The sequence below is a fragment of the Gekko japonicus genome, unplaced genomic scaffold (assembly GCF_001447785.1).
Source record: "Gekko japonicus isolate JY-2015 unplaced genomic scaffold, Gekko_japonicus_V1.1 scaffold63, whole genome shotgun sequence".
NCBI classification, from domain to species: Eukaryota; Metazoa; Chordata; class Lepidosauria; order Squamata; family Gekkonidae; genus Gekko; species Gekko japonicus.
In genome coordinates, this window is record NW_015168654.1 from 1,194,501 (window position 1) to 1,212,457 (window position 17,957).

At 46.3% G+C, this 17,957-nt stretch overlaps 1 protein-coding gene across 1 annotated transcript in view; it reads left to right on the forward strand.

Moving 5' to 3' along the window:
* DTNB (dystrobrevin beta) overlaps positions 1 to 17,957 on the forward strand; it is a 197,463-nt gene that overhangs the window by 143,176 nt on the left and 36,330 nt on the right. Inside the window, exons 13-16 of the mRNA XM_015415139.1 lie at positions 6,601 to 6,686; positions 9,215 to 9,328; positions 9,614 to 9,710; positions 10,908 to 10,928. Coding sequence (XP_015270625.1) covers positions 6,601 to 6,686; positions 9,215 to 9,328; positions 9,614 to 9,710; positions 10,908 to 10,928 — 318 coding nt within the window. The remainder of the gene's footprint in view (positions 1 to 6,600; positions 6,687 to 9,214; positions 9,329 to 9,613; positions 9,711 to 10,907; positions 10,929 to 17,957) is intronic.

Genomic DNA, 17,957 nt, shown 5'->3' on the forward strand with positions numbered 1-17,957 from the left:
GTTTTACTTACTTACTTTATTTTACCTCATATGACCAATAGTCTCAAGCAGATCCACAACATACTATAAAATACCAAAGCAATAGTTTAAAAGTATACATTTCAAATCCTGTTAAAATGATAAGCAATATAAAATCGCTCCTTATTATAAAGCGCTGTTCGTGTCCACGTGACCCCACAGCCTTTGGTCCCCCCAAGTGCCTGTCAGAATGGGATGCCTGGCCACTAGCTGCATGGCCTTCGTCCCACCCCTCCTTCCCACAGGTTACCCGCCCAGCATCTCACCCGCAGTGAGCTGAGAGCCGTTGCACTGGCAGGATACTCTGCCAGGCTGAGCATCTGGAGGCCGAGCCCAACGGGAGCCAGAGCCGGCTTCCTCACACTGTGGCCCCCATGAGGCGTCGCTTGCCGCCACTCTACCACGATGTGTGGCGCTCGGTCGGAGGCGGCAAGCTGCGCCACCCAGGAGGCCCAGCCTCCGCACCCCTGCTTGCCCTGTGAGCCCTGCACAGCATCATGTTGGCACCGCGCGTGACGGGGGCCTGCGCTGTCTTCCTCACCCCACAAGTTGAGGTACAATAGTCGCTGCAAGGTGGACAGCGGCAACACAGCACGCACCCTCCCTGATGCGGCACTGCCATGGTGCCAACCACCTCTTGTCTGACCCCAGCCGCGGGAGCTGTGACGCCAGCGACTGCGTGCCCCTTCTTTTCATGGTGAGGGCGCTGCCGCCCCTTCTTTTCACGATGGGGGGGGGCTGCGGAGACCACGGCCCTGCTAAAGCTCGTTGTCTTGATTTCCGCAACGGGCCTTCTCACTAGTTTAAGATATAAAACAAAGCTAAAATGCAGACCTTATCTTTGCAGCAACTATTTATGCTTCAAAGCTATTATAATAGCTAAGTATTTTGCTACTGAAGTGGTAGTTATTGGATCGATATCTGACAGCAGATAAGAGGTCACCCATGACTCCAATGGAAGGTGGTATTCAAATAGAATTGGATATATCCAATTATGACCTAAGAGCTAACCAATGCAAGCAAAACAAAAGGAGATGTGTCAGCGTCTCGATCTCGCTGGAAGCGTGGGTACAAAGCCTGTCTGAATACGGAGCTCATAAGAAACGTCCCATTAATTCTGAAGATGGTACAGCATTTAATCTTGCAAGAGTAAAAGCAAATCTATGAGAGGGGGTGATAAGATGACTTAGATATAATGGGTCAACGGAGGGATCCCCAGAGCTAGGGGAGAACATACACACCTGGCACATGTGGCGGTAGTAGCCCTATCCCAATTTCCTGCCTTCGATCTGATCTGTCTCCATGCTTCTTGTTGAGATATATACTTGATCGTTGATATCGGGAGGCCGAGGAGGTTCAATTTCTCATCTATTTGATTTGACCAGGTATTTCTATAATTATCCTCCTTTAGTCTATAAATCAAGCTCCCTGACGATGGACTAGAAAAACAAACCTTCAGTCTTAGTCTGAAAGCAGCCAGCCAAGCTCTAAGTTCTAGGGAGCTTTGTGCTAGCTCCCAACTAAGAGCAGTTTCTACCATGCACTTGGGAACTCCCAAAATTCAATGCAGGAACTCAGTTAGTAATTTGCCTAAGGATTCAGAGGCTGCACAGATCCAAATGGCTGCCCCAAATAGGAATTGAGGTATTATTTTTGCGTTAAATGCTTTAACATAGGGATATATTGGCACCCTATCGAGTAATAAAATCTCAAAAGTGCATTGACATTCGGTCTAACAGTATCTCGGGCTAAATTAAGATGATGTTTCCATGATAAATTCTCAGTGAAGACAACTCCCAGATATTTAAAATGTGTTGTCAATTCTTTAGTTCTCCATACTTTACACTTATGGTTTAACTTCTTAGTAAAAACTATAATTTTTGATTTTTTGTAGTTTACCGTGAGCCCCTCTTGTCTGCAATATTCAGAGAAAGCATTAATTGTTTTCCGAAGGCCAGATCTGGATAATAAGGCTGCATCATCTGCATATAATAATATAGGAACTTCTTGGCCTGCCAAAATAGGTGCATGATGAGTGTGTTTTTTAATGTAAGGTACCATATCATTAAGATAAAGATTGAATAGAGTAGGGGCCAGTAAGCAGCATTGTTTTACCCCTTTAGCAAGGTTGATAGGATTCATAAGCTGTCCTTCCAAACCATAACGTATCTGCGTAGAGGGCTCTTCATATAATTTATAAATGAGCCATAAAAGTCTTTTATTTATTGTAGATTTGTCTAACTTGGACCATAAGTGAGATCTAGGGACAGAGTCAAAGGCAGCTTTTAAGTCCATAAATGCCACATAGAGACAATTACCAGCTTTGGATGAATATTTCTCAGCTAAGTGGTAAAGAACAAGACAATGATCCAAGGTAGAGGCGCCTTTTCTAAAACCAGCTTGCTCAGGATAAAGAACCTCATCGTCTTCCAACCAAGACTGTAATTTAGTATGGAGGAAAGCCGCATATATTTTATCTAAAGTTGAGAGCAAGCTGATAGGATGATAATTTGCTGGATCACTTCTATTCCCTTTTTATGTAGTGGCACTATTATTGCACATTTCCACGAGGGTGGTATAATTCCTGTTTTATTTACTTGAGTGAAAAGAGGAGCCAAAAGAGTGCTCCATCAAACAGGATTTAATTTTAATAAGTCAATTAGAATTAAGTCTGGTCCAGGTGCTTTATCTGAGCTCATTCGTTCAATCAGACAAGTCACGGTCAGATAAAGGAAGTTCAATTTGAACAGTTTGGAAATTGGAATTAAAGGTCTCTTTAAAAATGGAGGAAAAATATTTCTCCCAAGTTTGGGGGGTTATACAGTCAGAAAGTACAGAGGCTGTGGATAAGCTCCTGTTAACTATTTTCCAAAAGACTTGTGAGTCTTTATTATGAATGGCTGTTATTAATGCCTCCCATTCTTTTTGTTGGGCTGCCTGTTTTTTACACGTAATCATTTCCCTGAAGGAGAAGATAAAGTTTAAAGAGATAAACTCTGATAAGTGGTACTGTTGCTTGGTAATTCTGAACTGCTGTAATTTATACCTTATACGTCTAATGTGGTCACAACATTCTCTATCAAACCACTTATTTTTACTTTTGCTACTACTATCGGAAGAAGTCTTGATGTAAACAGGTTTAAAAAGGTCTAAAATATTAATTAATTTATTTAAAATGTCCTGAGTATCCTTCTGCATGAAGAACTCTTGGGTAAGGAGGTCATTATACTAATAGCAAGAGAAGCAGAGTATGAAGTCCATTTCTTTGGTCTTATTACATTCAAACTTTAGGACCCTTAGGCAGAGTTGTAGCTGGTGCCATATCTGGCTTAGATATACTCAATATTAGTGGGAGATGGTCCCCTCCTTGGTACTCATCCACCTTAAACTCGTGTACCAGCAGTAGAAGGCCAGGTGAGACCAAGACATAATCAATGACACTGGCACCATTGTGTGTCATACAAGTAAAATCACCATGAGGGTCTAAATTCCCAAGGCTGTTTAAAATCACTAACCCATGGTTAGTTACCAACTTTGATTATTTAAGAACACCAATGCAAAGGCTTGCACTTGTGCAGAAATGATCTCTGTCTTCTCATCTCCACATGCTGAGACATTTCAGTCATTGGAGCTGACCATGTCAAGCAAAGGTTGCACTGTGGCAGGGACTTCTCTTTTTGCTAACGTTACTCTGCAAGGGACCGTGTGCAGTGATTTTTCTGCATAAACAATCATAGAGGAGTGCATCCTTGTCAGTAAAATGTTTTTACTGGCAAATGACTTTGACAACATGCCAGTAAAACAAAAAGTCATGTCCTAGACACTGAAGTTCTGTATGCAAGACCTTCTCTTTGGTTTCTTACTCTTCTCCCTGACCTTTTTTGTTGCCTTTGTTTTTTGAAATGAATGCTGAGCTGCCACAGCTTTCTGAGCTCATCAATACCAGGGCAGGCAAAGAGAGGAACTGAATGTGGGTTGTATTTCTGTGGCACCAGCTTAATTGCACTGCAGTTGGGTTAGCGTAATCAGTATCATTAAGAAGAGTCCATCCCAGGCAGCTGCACCGGAGGCCATTTGTGCTCCCACACTGATGCTGCTGGTGGAGCCATCCAACATTATGTCGGGCTGCTTGGGGAAAGCACTGGTTCTTTTCTGTGTCCTGGAAGAAGCCCAGGCTGCTGCCAGCGGTTCTGATTTGTGAAATCACGCCCTGACTGAGGGCTTCTCATTTAAATTTTTGGTCAAAATAATCCTGTACATGTATCCCTAGGCTAGCACACTTGGCTAGCAAACTTAGCATTTCACAAGCTTATCTTCGGTGATGTCCCCTCTGGCTAATGTAGCTGATTTTGAACTGACTCAAGCCAGAGATGGCGGCGGCAGCTGTAGCAACCTGGAGTTTAGCAGAACAGAGAAAATGTATTAGTCAAAAAGCATGCTAGATGAGAAGGAGAAAAAAGGGGCCCTCAAGCATCCTGCAGTGTATGTTTTTTTTTGGGGGGGGGGCACCAGCTGTCTGTTGGGATCCTTGCTAATCAAGGATGTGCTGGATTCCCTGGGAAGATTGCTAAAAGAGTTCTTCCTTCTTTTGTTTAGTTTATTTGATTTCTATCCTGCTCCATTTCCTGTAAGCAGGACTCAGGACTTCGGAGCACGCAATTACAGTTCAAGAGGAATGTTTCTGGGAGTCAGGAGCTATGCTGGGTGTGTATCTGTAGGGAGACTATCAAATTGCACCACACAGACTCTACTTCATCATCCACAAGGGCAGACTTAATTAGCTGAATGTCAATCTGGAGCCATCCTGCTACTGCAAATTTGATTATTTCCCTTAGAGATTCAGCAAATTGGGGGGGAATCTTTGCTGGAGGAATATTTGTAAAAACTGTATGCCGTTCTGGGGATAATCTTCCCCCTTTTCTCCTTCCTTCCAAAAAGCAACCCATAGACATTGGTCTAGGTTACGATGCAGAGGTGCCTCCTGGCTGTTTGTGAAGGCCAGCAGTGGAGGAACATCCCAGGAACATTGAAGCAGCTCAGGGCCTTGTCCCAGTGCCTGACTATGCCAGCTGCTGGCACCAGACAAACTGTTTGCAAGAGGGAACTGCAGGACCTTAGAAGCAGAAACATCCCTCTGCCTTGTCGGTGGCCTTTTTTGGGGGGTGTCTTTGGTGACTGATGGGAGGCCACCATGTTTGCTATTAGAGGGAACAGGCTGGAGGTCTGCAAAGAATTGTGATGTGAATGACCTCTGTCTGACAGCTGGAGAGATGCTGCTAGTCTGAGTAGAACATAAGAGAAGCCACTGCTGGATCAGGCCAATGACCCATCCAGTCCAACACTCTGTCATACAGTGACCGTAAATACCAGGTGCCATCAGGAGGCCCACCAGTGGGGCCAGGACACTAGAAGCCCTCACACTGTTGCCCCCCCCCAGCACCAAGAAAATGCTGATGATGATGGACCAAAAGTCTGATTCGGTATAAGGCAGCTTTATATGTTCATATATATATGTTGTTCATATGAAGTAGTGAGTGCCATCCCCAATTCTTAGAGAATGCTCTCCTTTTTGGTAAGCAGTGTCCGATGTTGCTATAGGTTCTAGGTAGCTGTGTTGGTCCAAAGAAGAATCCAAACACAGGAGCCACATAGTACCTTTTATTAACACCAGCCTGCCCTGCCCTGGGATGGCCCAGGCTAGTCCAATCTTGTCAGATCTCGGAAGCTAAGCAGGGTCAGCCCTGGATAGTATTTGGATAGGAGACCACCAAGTCCAGGGTCACGACACAGAGGCAGGCCATGACAAACCACCTCTAAACAAGGGGTCTCTATAAGTCGGCTGTGACTTGACGGCACGTTCCATCCATCCAACGCTGGTCAAAATAACGTAAATGCATTGTGTACATCTTTCCATTTCTCCAGAACTCTTCGTCAGTCTGGATGTTTTAAAAAAGGGCAGAGATGTGTCTTAGGCCATGCAGCCTTCAGGCCCTAGGTAGAGCCGATATGAGGCCACTTGGGAAGGAGGGTGGAAGACAACAGGAGCCTCCAGTTGTTGCTGTGGAAATCAGTGGCTTACTCAGATGTCTGTAACACCAGGTCCATTAAAATGCTGAAAGCAAAGGAGAAGTGTGGTAGTTCCTGAATTGGGACTAATAGAGGTGAATGTAGAGTAAACGGATGCCAAACTGGGAGAGCAACCCACCGTTGCTACTTTCCTCGCCATTTATGGCTGATGAGGATCACTTCTGTGTTCTCGCCCTATTCCTGTTCATTTCAGTGAGGCTTATATACCAGAAATGTTCCCAGTGGATCAGACCTCCATTTCTTGGAGCATCCCCTTCCTGAAGGGAAATTTCTACCTGTGAAGCTTGAGGAACAGACTCCCCATTGGCATGACTTCGAGTACTGCTCAGGAAGACAAGACCCTGACCAATCCTGCACTTAAATTTGTCGTCATCTTTACAATATACCAGGCATTCTGATCTATCCACTGCAGTTGGGATAAGGGGTTGTGTGTGTTCCAGACAAGCAACACAGTGTCTAGATATTTAACTTGTCTTGTGTTTTTGATGTATCTAGCCACGTCCACCAACAGACCTCGGGTTCAACTTCGATGCGAACAAACAGCAAAGGCAGCTGATAGCAGAACTGGAAAACAAGAACAGGTATGAGGACCAAGTGGGTGAGTGACAGGCTAGTTCCCATTCCCCGTTTTTGTCACCTACTGTGCAGAGAAAACCTGCCCCCTCCCAATGTTTCAGTCACTTCCACAGTTCTTAATTTCTCTTCCCTGTTGGTTTTCCAAGTGCTAGGAGATTTGAAAGGAGGGTGGATAGGTTGGCTTGATGTGCCATTCAAATCCACTGTGCCCCAGGTAGTTGCCGGGCCTTACTTGTTGCTAGTGCTGGCTGTGGGGATTCATTGTCTGAGTAAGAGGGTCTTCTCTGAGTTTACTTCCTCCTGTTGAGTGGACTGCTAGTTTACTGGATGAGTCTGAATAGTGGAGAACTCGCTTCTGCTTCCTTATTTCCTCCTTGGAGAAAGGAAACTGGACAAAGAGTTCCCTCCTTTTTTTTTCCAGCCATGCCATCAGCAGCTACATGGTGTTCAGAAATTCAACAGGAGCGGTGCTTTCTCCAGCATGGACTACAGTGATGGGAGAGGCTAATTCCATTGAACCTTTTGTGAATACACTTTAACTCCATTTCAAATTAGTGAGCTCCTGCTTAGATGGAGGCTTTTGTTACTTTCCTTTGGGGCAGCTGATCCCATCTTTGGACCACAGAGAAGACCACTGCTTCCCCCCCAAAGAAGACGAATTTTGGGCAAAACTTTGCATGAGTGCACTGAACATGGTTGACGTAGTAGCAAATGAACTGCTAAACAGTGGAGAAGTGAGGCATGCCCTCCTCTCAGGTAACCCCTGCAGGAATAACTGCCACTGTTTGTTTGTGTGGACATATCCCAGGAAATATAAAAAGATTTGCAGAAAGCAAAGATACCAGGAACTTACACTTACATGTGACACTGAGTATTACTGGTTAAGAAAATACCTTCTTAGATTTTTTTGGGAGACCCTAAGCTTGTGGGCCACGTCCAGCCACTTTCTCATATCTCTTAGCAACTTCAGGTTGCAGCCTTTTCTATTTTTATGTGATGGTTGAAGAAGAGATTGGATTTCTACCCCACCCTTCACTATGCAAAGGAGTCTCAGAGTGGCTTACAAACTCCTTTCCCTTCCCCTCCCCACAACAGACACCCTGTGAGGTAGGTGGGGCTGAGACAGCTCTGACAGAAACGGCTCTTTTTCAAGAACATCTCTGCCAGAACTATGGCTTGCCCAAGGTCATCCAGCAGGTGCAAGTGGAGGAGTGGGGAATCAAACCCGGTTCTCCCAGATTAGAGTCTGCGCACTTAACCACTACACCAAACTGGTTAAAGAGCCTGGCTGTTTACTTGGGTTTAATGATACTTGGGTGATTGAATGCCAGTTCCCAGTATCACAGATGGGGCGGGGGGCACATGACACAGCCATCTTGCTGAAGCTAAGCAGGCCAGGGGCTGGTCAGCATGTTAACAGGAGACCTCTATCTGTACTGCCTTACATTCCATAATGGAGAAAAGGTGGGATATAGATATAATAAAATCATTTTAAAATTTAAAAAATAGTCCTGGCAAGCCCGATCTTGTCAGATCTCGAAAGCTAAGCAGGGACAACTCTGGCAAGTACTTGGAAGGGTGACCTCCAAGGAACATCAGAGGCAGGACACAGAGGCAGGCTAATCAAGCCACCTGTCTGAAAAACATCCAAGCCCCCACTAGGGGTCACCAGAAGTCACCGTGACTTCCAGGCAAGTACAACAAAACATACACGCGTGCACACAAACAAAAATATATTTAGAAATAATCGTAGGTTTTGTTTTAGTCTGATTGTTGTAATATTACACCTTTTTAAAACAGCTATTCTGAGAAGTGTGGTTAGTAATACAGAATTTGTATGGACATAGAAATGTTGACTCTTGAAAGCTTCTACCCTGGAAATCGTGTTGGTCTTCGGGATGCTCCTGGACTCGAATCTTTCTGTTCTACTGCAGACCAACAAGGCTACCCGCCAGTGCTCCCTCTAAGCTGTGGAGTCTTGTGAGCAGAAATTCTACTTTGTGAGCTACTGGCGTTAAAGTTGTGAGTGAGCAATTTGGCTACTGCATAAATTAGTTTGCTCTGGAGCCATCCTGCCTGAGCTAAGACAAAAATGTGTGAGCCGGAGGCTTAAAAACTGTGAGCTAACTCACACTAACTAACTCAGCTTAGAGAGAACACTGCTATGTTCTCCCATTTGCTATGGCCCACACTATGGATTTGGTCTTCCCTGCTGCTCCATAACCCCCCCCCCAAACCAGCGCAATCCTTGATGGTCTTAGGGAATGGGAGTCTGAGAGTCTGGCATGAGCTGGGTCTTCAGTCCCCTTACAGGTGGCTTCTAAAGGGTGTTAAGGAAGAACCAGCCTCTGCTATTCGGGGAGGAGACTCTCAAGATCTCACAGGAGACCTCCTCCAGGACTCTGGTTATGTGCTGCACTCGAGGTCTTCGAACCGACATTTGTATTCTGAACAGATCACGGTCTGTTGGGGGTCCTAAAAGTTTGAAAAGCTAGAAGGAATAACGCTTCTCACTTCCTTTTTATTTGCTCAGAGAAATACTGCAAGAAATCCAGCGTCTCCGACTGGAGCATGAGCAGGCCTCCCAGCCCACACCGGAAAAAGCCCAGCAGAATCCAACATTGCTGGCAGAACTCCGACTATTGCGGTAAGAAGGGAAAAAATCAAAAGTCGTTGCTTGAAAAAATTGTAATGGTTATAGCTGAAAGCAGTGAGCAGGTAAAAACATGGAGTCCTGTGGGACCCCCATTTCCCAAAGGTGGTGAAAATGCTGCTGTGTCATCTTCAGCCTTGCAATAACCCTGTAAAGTAGGCCATCCTATGTACTGAGCATGGAAATTGGGGGTGGGGAGCAGACTGCTGCATGTGTGGTCAGCCACTTGGCCTTTGCACTCATGGCAAATGGGTCATTCCTTCTTTTTTTAAAAAACAGGCAAAGGAAGGATGAACTGGAACAGCGGATGTCTGCTCTGCAGGAAAGCCGGAGGGAGCTGATGGTGCAACTAGAAGGGCTCATGAAACTACTCAAGGTGAGACGTGTTCCCACCTTGCCCCCCTCAACACCTGTAGTTCCACCACTGGCAATAGATCGTATTGTGAGACCTTTAAGCTAATTCATTGTGTATCTGTTTGTGGAGCTGCCTTGCACTGAGTCAGACCATTGATAACTCTAAGTCCAGTGCTGCCTTCTTTGACTGGCAGTTGCTGTCCAGATCTCATGGAGAAAGAGGTATTTCCCAGCCCAGCTACCCAGGATCTGTTTAACTGCAGATGTCTGTGACTGAACTCAGGATGTCCTGCATACACAGCAAACTAGGCTTTGCCAATCATCTGTGACCCTTGGCCAATGTTCTGAGTGAGCCAGTTCTGTGGGATGAACCAATTTGGAATGGCACAGACCTGAACGATATTGCTGTGCTTAGTCTTGTCATTGGCTGGTCAGCTGTGGGAATTGCCTACCTGAATGAGAGTTGACGCCAGCTTTTATCTGCCTTTTGCTTGCCCAGAGAGCATCTAAAAGTCCCGCCTAGTATTTTCTCCGTCGCTATGGCTTTTTTAAGCAAAGAAGGGGCAGCTGCAGCTTTTTCAGGATGGTCTACCTTATTCTGGCTTTGTCCCTGCCTCCCAAGGCTGTGGAGATGCTGTCATGCTGTTCAGCCTTTCTTAAGGGCCTTGTGTGGGTCATAATTGACCTCTTCTATCCTTGCCATGACCACTCTGCCCGATAGGTTAGGCTGCAATTGTTTCACTAGGAATAGTCTTTGATTTTCTTACAGTTGCCAGTCAAATTAATCAAACTACCTTGAAAAGAATGCACATCCAGATTTTTAAAAGTCTCCTATCATGAGATTGGGGTCTGTTCTAATCAAGCCTCTATGTCTATCTTGCTCTCAAATCATGGCTCAATCTACAGCATTTCAAAGTTAGAAGGCCTGTGGTATCAAGACTGGGAGTGAGTTTTCTGACTGTGAGACATGTGACGTATCTGTTCTGGTTTAAGCAGAGAAGGCTGTGCTAGATGGCAAGTAATGGTCTGACTCTGAATATGAAGGCAGCTCATTATATCCTTCTTTTCCCTAGTTCTCCTGTGTCCTTCTGTGCCATCGAACACTAGTGTTCCCTTGATATTTGTGTGTGTTTCCTTTCAATGTAGCAATTTAACTGTCTGGTTTCTCTCTTTCTCTGTCTCTCTCTTTCTTACATTTTCTCATTATCTGCGATTTTAGGAGGAGGAGCAAAAGCAGGCAGTAAGTTGATGTCCCCTAATTTTTGCTTTGATTCTGCATGAAAGTGCTGCACAGTTTTCCCCATTTTGTAGGCACAGAAGCTGAGGTTGGTGCAGCATCTCCGGTGCGGGCTTGTTCACCACCCTCAGTGTGCCAAACCAGGCCACTTTCATTCCTTGTTACAATGTGCCCTTCAATCTTGGCGCATTTGCTTGCTCTCCAAAATTAATTTGATTTCCTTGAATGTGTGACTAACGAGCAAGTCCAGTTTATTGTTCACAAAATGTGCATGATGTTCTGGACATGCAGATCCTCACGTCATTGTAATCCCTTTCTTTGCATTGTGGTGCTTGATATATTTTGAGGATCTGCTTTCCTTTTTTTGGGGAGGGGGGGGGGGTCCCCTGCATTTGCCTGTCCAGCCCTGCACGAGGCAACGCATGAAAAAAAAAGAACGGGCTGCTGGAGGCTCAGGAGGCCCCATGTGATGCTGCTTTGACAAAGCCTTGCCCAGAACATCTGCTTTATGTGCTTTGTACCACCGATGTGGGAGGGCAGAAGAGATTGCCTGCCTTCTTCCTTAAGAGACGCTCTTCAGTCCTCCCACTGCTATTCCCATCCAGCATTAGCTCTGAGTCTACTCCAGAGGGAGCCCTTTTTCTTTCCTGAAGAAGCAGCCGTCTCTTCTGTCAGAACTGATGCAGCCTTCAGAGCCAGTGAGAAAGGTTCAGATTCTTGGCTTGGTGCTTTGCACATCTGTAATAACGTACACTGATGCATAGCCACCAAAACTGCATTTGGAAAAGAGGAGGGAGATTTTCAGGTATAGCAGACATATGTTCTTACTCCACTGTTTTATTTATTATTCAAAACATTTATTCGCTGCCTTTCTCCCTCGCGGAACTCAAGGTAGTTTATTATATAAATAAAACGTTGTTAAAAACACAGTAAAAACAAGAGTTTTAAAACCCATTAAAGTCACAGTTTTAAAACTTCAGATAGAATTGCCAGTAGTAAAAGCTCTATCGACCGCAATGCAGGCCTAAACAGAACAATCTTCAACTGTCTTCTGAAGATCAACAATGAGGGATCTGGGCAGACCTCCCAGGGGTGGGGGTGGGTGGGCAGAGGCTTTTCCATAATTGTGCGATTGCCACAGAAAAGGCCCTCTCTCATTTACTCACCAAAGGAGCATCTTTAATTGGTGGGATAACAGGAGGGCATCTCCCTGCAATCTTAATTCGCTGTGCAGGAACATATGGATAGCTGCATCACAGAATCATAGCGTTGGAAGGGACCTCCAGGGTCATCTAGTCCAACCCCCTGCACAATGTAGGAATTCACAGATACCTCCCTCTCCACACCCGCAGTGACCGCTGTTCCACGACCAGAAGATGACAAAAAACCTCCAGGATTGCTTCCTGACCCCAAAATGGCAATCAGTATTTCCCTGGGCACGTAAAAAAGGGTCACAGGAACTAAGCACTGAGGCAACCCTTCTTGCCCTCCCTCTCATGATCTGCTTAAGTTCACAAAATCCACTTTGCTGTCAGATGGCCATCTAGCCTCTGTTTGAAAACCTCCAAAGAAGGAGAGCCCACTAATTCCCAAGTAAGCCTGTTCCACTGAGGAACCACTCTAACTGTCAGGAAGTTCTTCCTAATGTTTAGCCAAAAACTCTTCTGATTTAATTTCACCCCATTGGTTCTGGTCCGACCTTCTGGGGCAACAGAAAACAACTCCACACCATCCTCTGTATGACAGCCCTTCAAGTACTTGAAGATGGTTGTCATATCACCTCTCTGTCATCTCCTCTCCAGGCTAAACATACCCAGCTCTTTCAACCTTTTCTCCAGACCCCTCACCATCGTCGTTGCTCTCCTTTGGACATGTTCCAGCTTGTCTATATCCTTCTTAAATTGTGGTGCCCAAAACTGAATGCAGTACTCTAGGTGAGGTCTAACCAGAGCAGAGTAAAGTGGTACTATCACATCTCATGATCTGGACACTATACTTTTGTTGATACAGCCCAAAATCACATTTGCCTTTTAGCAACCACATCACACTGCTGACTCATGTTCAGTGTATGGTCTACTAAGACCCCTAGATCCTTTTTGCACATACTACTGCCAAGACAAGTCTCCCCCATCCTATAATTATGCATTTGATTTTTCCTACCTAAATGTTGAACTTTACATTTATCCCCATTGAAATTCATTAAATTTCTTTTAGCCCAGTTTTCCAGCCTGTCAAGATCATCCTTTATCCTGACTCTGTCTTCTACCATATTTGCTACCCCTTCCAATTTAGTATCATCTGCGAATTTAATACGCATTCCCTCTATCCCTTCATCCAAATCATTGATAAAGATGTTGAACAAAACAGGTCCCAAGACAGATCCTTGAGGCATCAGCAGCAGGAAACTTGTTCAGAAGCCCCCCCATGAGAAAACCCACTGGCCCCACTGAAGCAAGCTCAGTACCAGCATTCCTATGCACACAGCTTTCCAACAAGCTCATGTTCTGAGTGTTTTGTTTTGGGGGATCATCAATACAGGAACAAATTGGAGGTGGCGGTTTTGGTGTGCGGTCCCCTGCTCTTCTGGTGGGGCAAACTCATGTGTATGTACCCGGGGGGGGGGGGGGGGGGGACAAAGCAAACATTTGGACCATATTCAAACCACGTTTTTGCAAAGGGGTTCATATTAGTATGTGTGTGTTTGCTGGTTACCGTGTTCCACCCTCATTTAGAGGCTTTAGCAGTGGAATGCTGAAATAAGACTCCAGATTGGGGTCTTGGGCACCCAGGAAACAATCACATATATATGTCATGGCAAATGTCCCATGCTGGAGTGAATCTGGCCTGGGGTGCTTGCACACACTTGTCAGCAGCAGCTGGGTCCTGTAAACAGTGTTGCCATTTGGGACATAGCCGAAGTGTCTTGACATGGTCCAGTTAAAAATCGCAGAGGAGAGGATTGTCTCCCTTCAAATGGGACAGTCTCATTTGAACAGTCCTTTTCCACTTTCCTCGAAGTCATCCTCTGACTATTCTCCTAGCCTTCTTAAAACTCCAAATACCGGATTCAAGTGAGAACCCAGTGGCCTGGCTGAATCCTAAGAAGCAGAATGCAAGACTGGCCAAGATCCCAGGTCTGGTTGAAAGAGAAAAGGCTCCTCCAGTAATTGGTGTTTTCTCCAATCTACATTTGGGTTAGGGCTTTGCACAGCCTGGTTTCCTCCAAAGACCTTGGCTTCATTGAACACTTTACTGAGTGCTCCCAATGCACTCTTTGATTATGACTAAGAGCCGGTGTTGGGGTAATGATTAGAGTGTCCAACTAGGACTGGGGAGGACTGGGTTCAGCCTCCCATCTGATCATGATGGTCTCTGAGTGATCTTAGGCCAATCTGAAATAACAAGAGTGTTGCAGAGGAACCAGTTTATTGTAGTATTATTTATTGCAACTGCAGTAGACGTCACACAGTCTAGAATTCTGTCTGGAAGCTGGGCCAGTTAGGCCAAGAAAGAGAGCACCCTACCTCGCATTGTAGTTGTGAGGATAAAATTAGCATTAGGGGGGGGGGTGTCTGTATATGTCTCCCTGAGCTCCCTGGAATAAGGGCAGAATGGCTTTCCCTGTCCTGAGAGAATGTTGAAACATAGTTTGAGTTAGTACACTGCAAGTCATGAATCTGCAGTTCGAATATTTGCACAGCCAGAATTTGCCAAAGAGGTTGCCTCCAAGGTTCAGGTACTCCCACATCAGGAAGGAACCTCGGAAATGGCCTCATTCTCTGTCACTTGTCAGGCAGCCTCATGTTCCCAGTTCATCAGCAGATAGTTGGTACCTGCTTCTCCTTTCAGGAGAGCAAGAGGAAAGGATAGTTGTGGTTTCTGCTCAAAAGCTTTGATATAAGCAAAGGCCAGGTGGAAAAGTAGCAGAGGTGGCTTTTAGCATGCAGCAGCGAAATCCTGCCCATCTGATAAATGGATTCGTCAGGGGCTTAGAAACTCATGCAGATGGGTGTGGTCCAGCCACGGTAACAAAGCTGGTGAAGAGAACAGCCCATTGGTCTCAGTTTGTGAATCCCATAGGGAAGACAAGGCCGTGCATGACCACAGTTGTGGGAAAGTTGGATTAAAGCAATGCCGTCTGGTCTCTTCGGTGGGTGGTAAAACCAAGGTTTTATTGCTTCCTTGATCCCAGAAAAAGAAAAATTGAAACAAAGGGAGCTGGCGCTGCTGAGGTCAGCACAGCTGTCTATTATCCAGCCAAGTTGTGGTAGGGAAAACAACCCCTTCCTTTGGGATCAGAACCAGTAACCAGCCTATTCGACAAAGCAGGAGCTGGAGGGATCGTCGGCTTTTGCCAGCTTGTGCTGCTGCCCTGTACCTGTCGTGCAGATTGGGAGACAGCTCTGCCTCTCCCTGCCGGGGGGGGGGGGGGAGTCCAGGAAGTGCCAAGAGGAGTGGATGGGTTTCCCTTAGTAACTGAAGGTCCACAATAGGCTGCTGGTGGCTTAAGGTGAAAGGTGGATTGTTCCCCATGGGTCCTTGACTCCTTGGCTAGGGTGGATCTGCCCTGCCTAGAGGTGGCCCCTGAGCTTTCCTGAAGTGCTTGAAGTTCATGCCTCTACCTAAGCTGATGGTACAGCATGCCAAGGAGATGTAGTTACGGCTTCTAGTTTGAGCCCCACGGCACTAGTCATCAGATATGCAGTGACAGACAATGGGCATACATGCGCAGGCCGCTCTGCAGATGGATGAGAGCACAAGTTCCCTGGTCTGCATTCTCTTTCTGGAGTATATGCCCTGCGTACATGGTTTTTCAATCTGCCAGAAGGCATTCCTCAATCTGAAATGGATACCTGCGCAGGCTTAGCCATCTGTGTGGTTGATCTCCCACTTGGAGTGTTGGGTCGTCTTGTAGCAAAAGAAACAGGCCTCCTCTGAAGGAACCTTACCCGCATTCACTGTGAATGATGTCACGGCAAACCAGACCAGGAAGCAGTCTTGCAGGCATGGCTGAGTAACAGTACTCATCATCTGTCAGGGCAAGTGACATCACAGGGGATGCCTGGGGGTCAGAAAAAGCTGCTTGCTTCACCTTGATACAACTGACACATGAAGGCTGCTGGAATGTGACTTGATGTCGTAGCTGTTCCGCAACACAGAGTAAGCCTTACCACAGGGCAGGCTGTTTGTGGAGAAGGCCTCCAGCTTAATTCACAGCCTCCTCAAAGAAAATGTTTGCTTTTTACCATCTCCTCTGATTTCTCTGGGATGTCAAGGATCACCACACCCAGAGTTTGGAGCTGCAGCTGTGTAGACTTGGTACCACAGTGAAATTTCCTGTGTGTGGTGCGGGGGGGGCTCTCTGGGGGTGGTTGAGCTCATTTTCTGATTTCCATATCTGAAGTCAACAAAATCATTTCTCCTTTTTTTAAAAATCTGAAATAGTTCCCCCCGCCCCGCCCCTTCATGAGGCCGGCTTGAGAATCAGCAACAAATCTTTCCTGCAGGCCCCTTTCTGCACTTATGCCTCTTCTCCGACTGTGGCACTCCCTGTAGTTTAGATTTCATGTCTGGGTGTCCCACAGCCTTGCCCTTCGCCCGAGTTCTGGATTTAGATGGTCTTTTGGTCTCTTCCCAAGTGAGACGGACCCTCCAGGGGCTCTGCAGAATTAGCTGTTTACAAGAACAGCTTTGCTCTTTTGGAAGGGGGCCTCCGTTACCCACCCTCAGTAGAGCTCCCCCCCCCCCTCTATTCACACCAGTCAGCGATTTCTTCTTCACAGAAGTTAATCATTACGGTAGAGTTTGTGTTGGTTTTTTGCTGCAGCCTCCCTTTTTTGAAGGGAGGAGTTGGGGCTAGAATGCTGCCTCAGTCATTTACTCTGGCCTGAAACTTTGTGTGCAGCCTGGGGTGGGGGGAGAAGAGGAGGAGGTCTGCAGGCGTTTGTGTGTGTGTGTGTGTGTGTGTGTGTGTGTGTGTTTTAAAAATTGCTAAATTAGCTGTTTTACGTTTATCTTGGGATTCTCTCAAGCGTGTGCACGCAAGCCCTGCCGCTCTGCCCTTGACGAGCTCCGCCATTTTAACTGTTTTTGGTTCCTGCATTCTGCTGCCTGGGAGGCTGCGTCAGGAGCCCCCATGCGCAGGCTCCCCCGTGTCACAGCTGTAGCGAGGCCCCCAGTGTGTTTTGGTGCACTTAATTTAATTATGCAATTCTGCACAATTAAATATGAACCGCTTGACGTGACGGGCAATCTTCTGCCTTGTAATCCCGTCGATCCCGCCTGCTCTTTTTACTCCAGCATTTGATTAGGCAGCTGTGCTTTTTTTGGGAGAAGCCGGTGCCAACAGAGGCCCAAAAATAGAACACACGAAATGGACCATGCACGTCTCTCTCCCTCTACTGTACATTGCTGTCAGGGCGCCAGGAGCACATGCCGCGGCCCCCCTCTCCTGGCTGCACAAAAAGCACCTTTCCCTGCTGTGTCTTCCGCGCAGCCGTTCTGAAGCCAGTAACCAAGAGGATGATGGCGTTTGTTTTGTTTAAACATGCAGCAGCAGAAAGAAGGGAATTGTCCACACCAGCCATCTGCTACCTGGCTGCCTTCCATGCGCTCAGGAGACAGCAATGTATGGATGAAGTGCCTCTTTCATTGCGTTGCCATGATAACAGCCCTGCTTTAGATTTTAGCAGGGGTTTTTATTAACGCTTTGGAAAAGGTTATTAGGCTGCTGAAGTAATAAGCTTTTTATGGGCCCCTTTATGGGGATTGTTCTTGGATGCTTTACTGTACTGAACAACGAAAGGGGACAGGAGAAGCGTAAGGGCCCTTTTTGAAGGCAAAAATTGTGTCTGACGGGCACAGGGGCCGGTTTCCCACCCCAGAATAAAAGGTGCCTGCCCAATTAGCCCGGGCTTTATCCCTCCCATCCCCACCACTCTGTGCTTTAAGGTTTCACTTCCATGTTTCATCTGTTTACAGACCACTGGGATGATTTTCAGGGTGTGCCTTCTGGTCCGGGTGGGAGCCCTT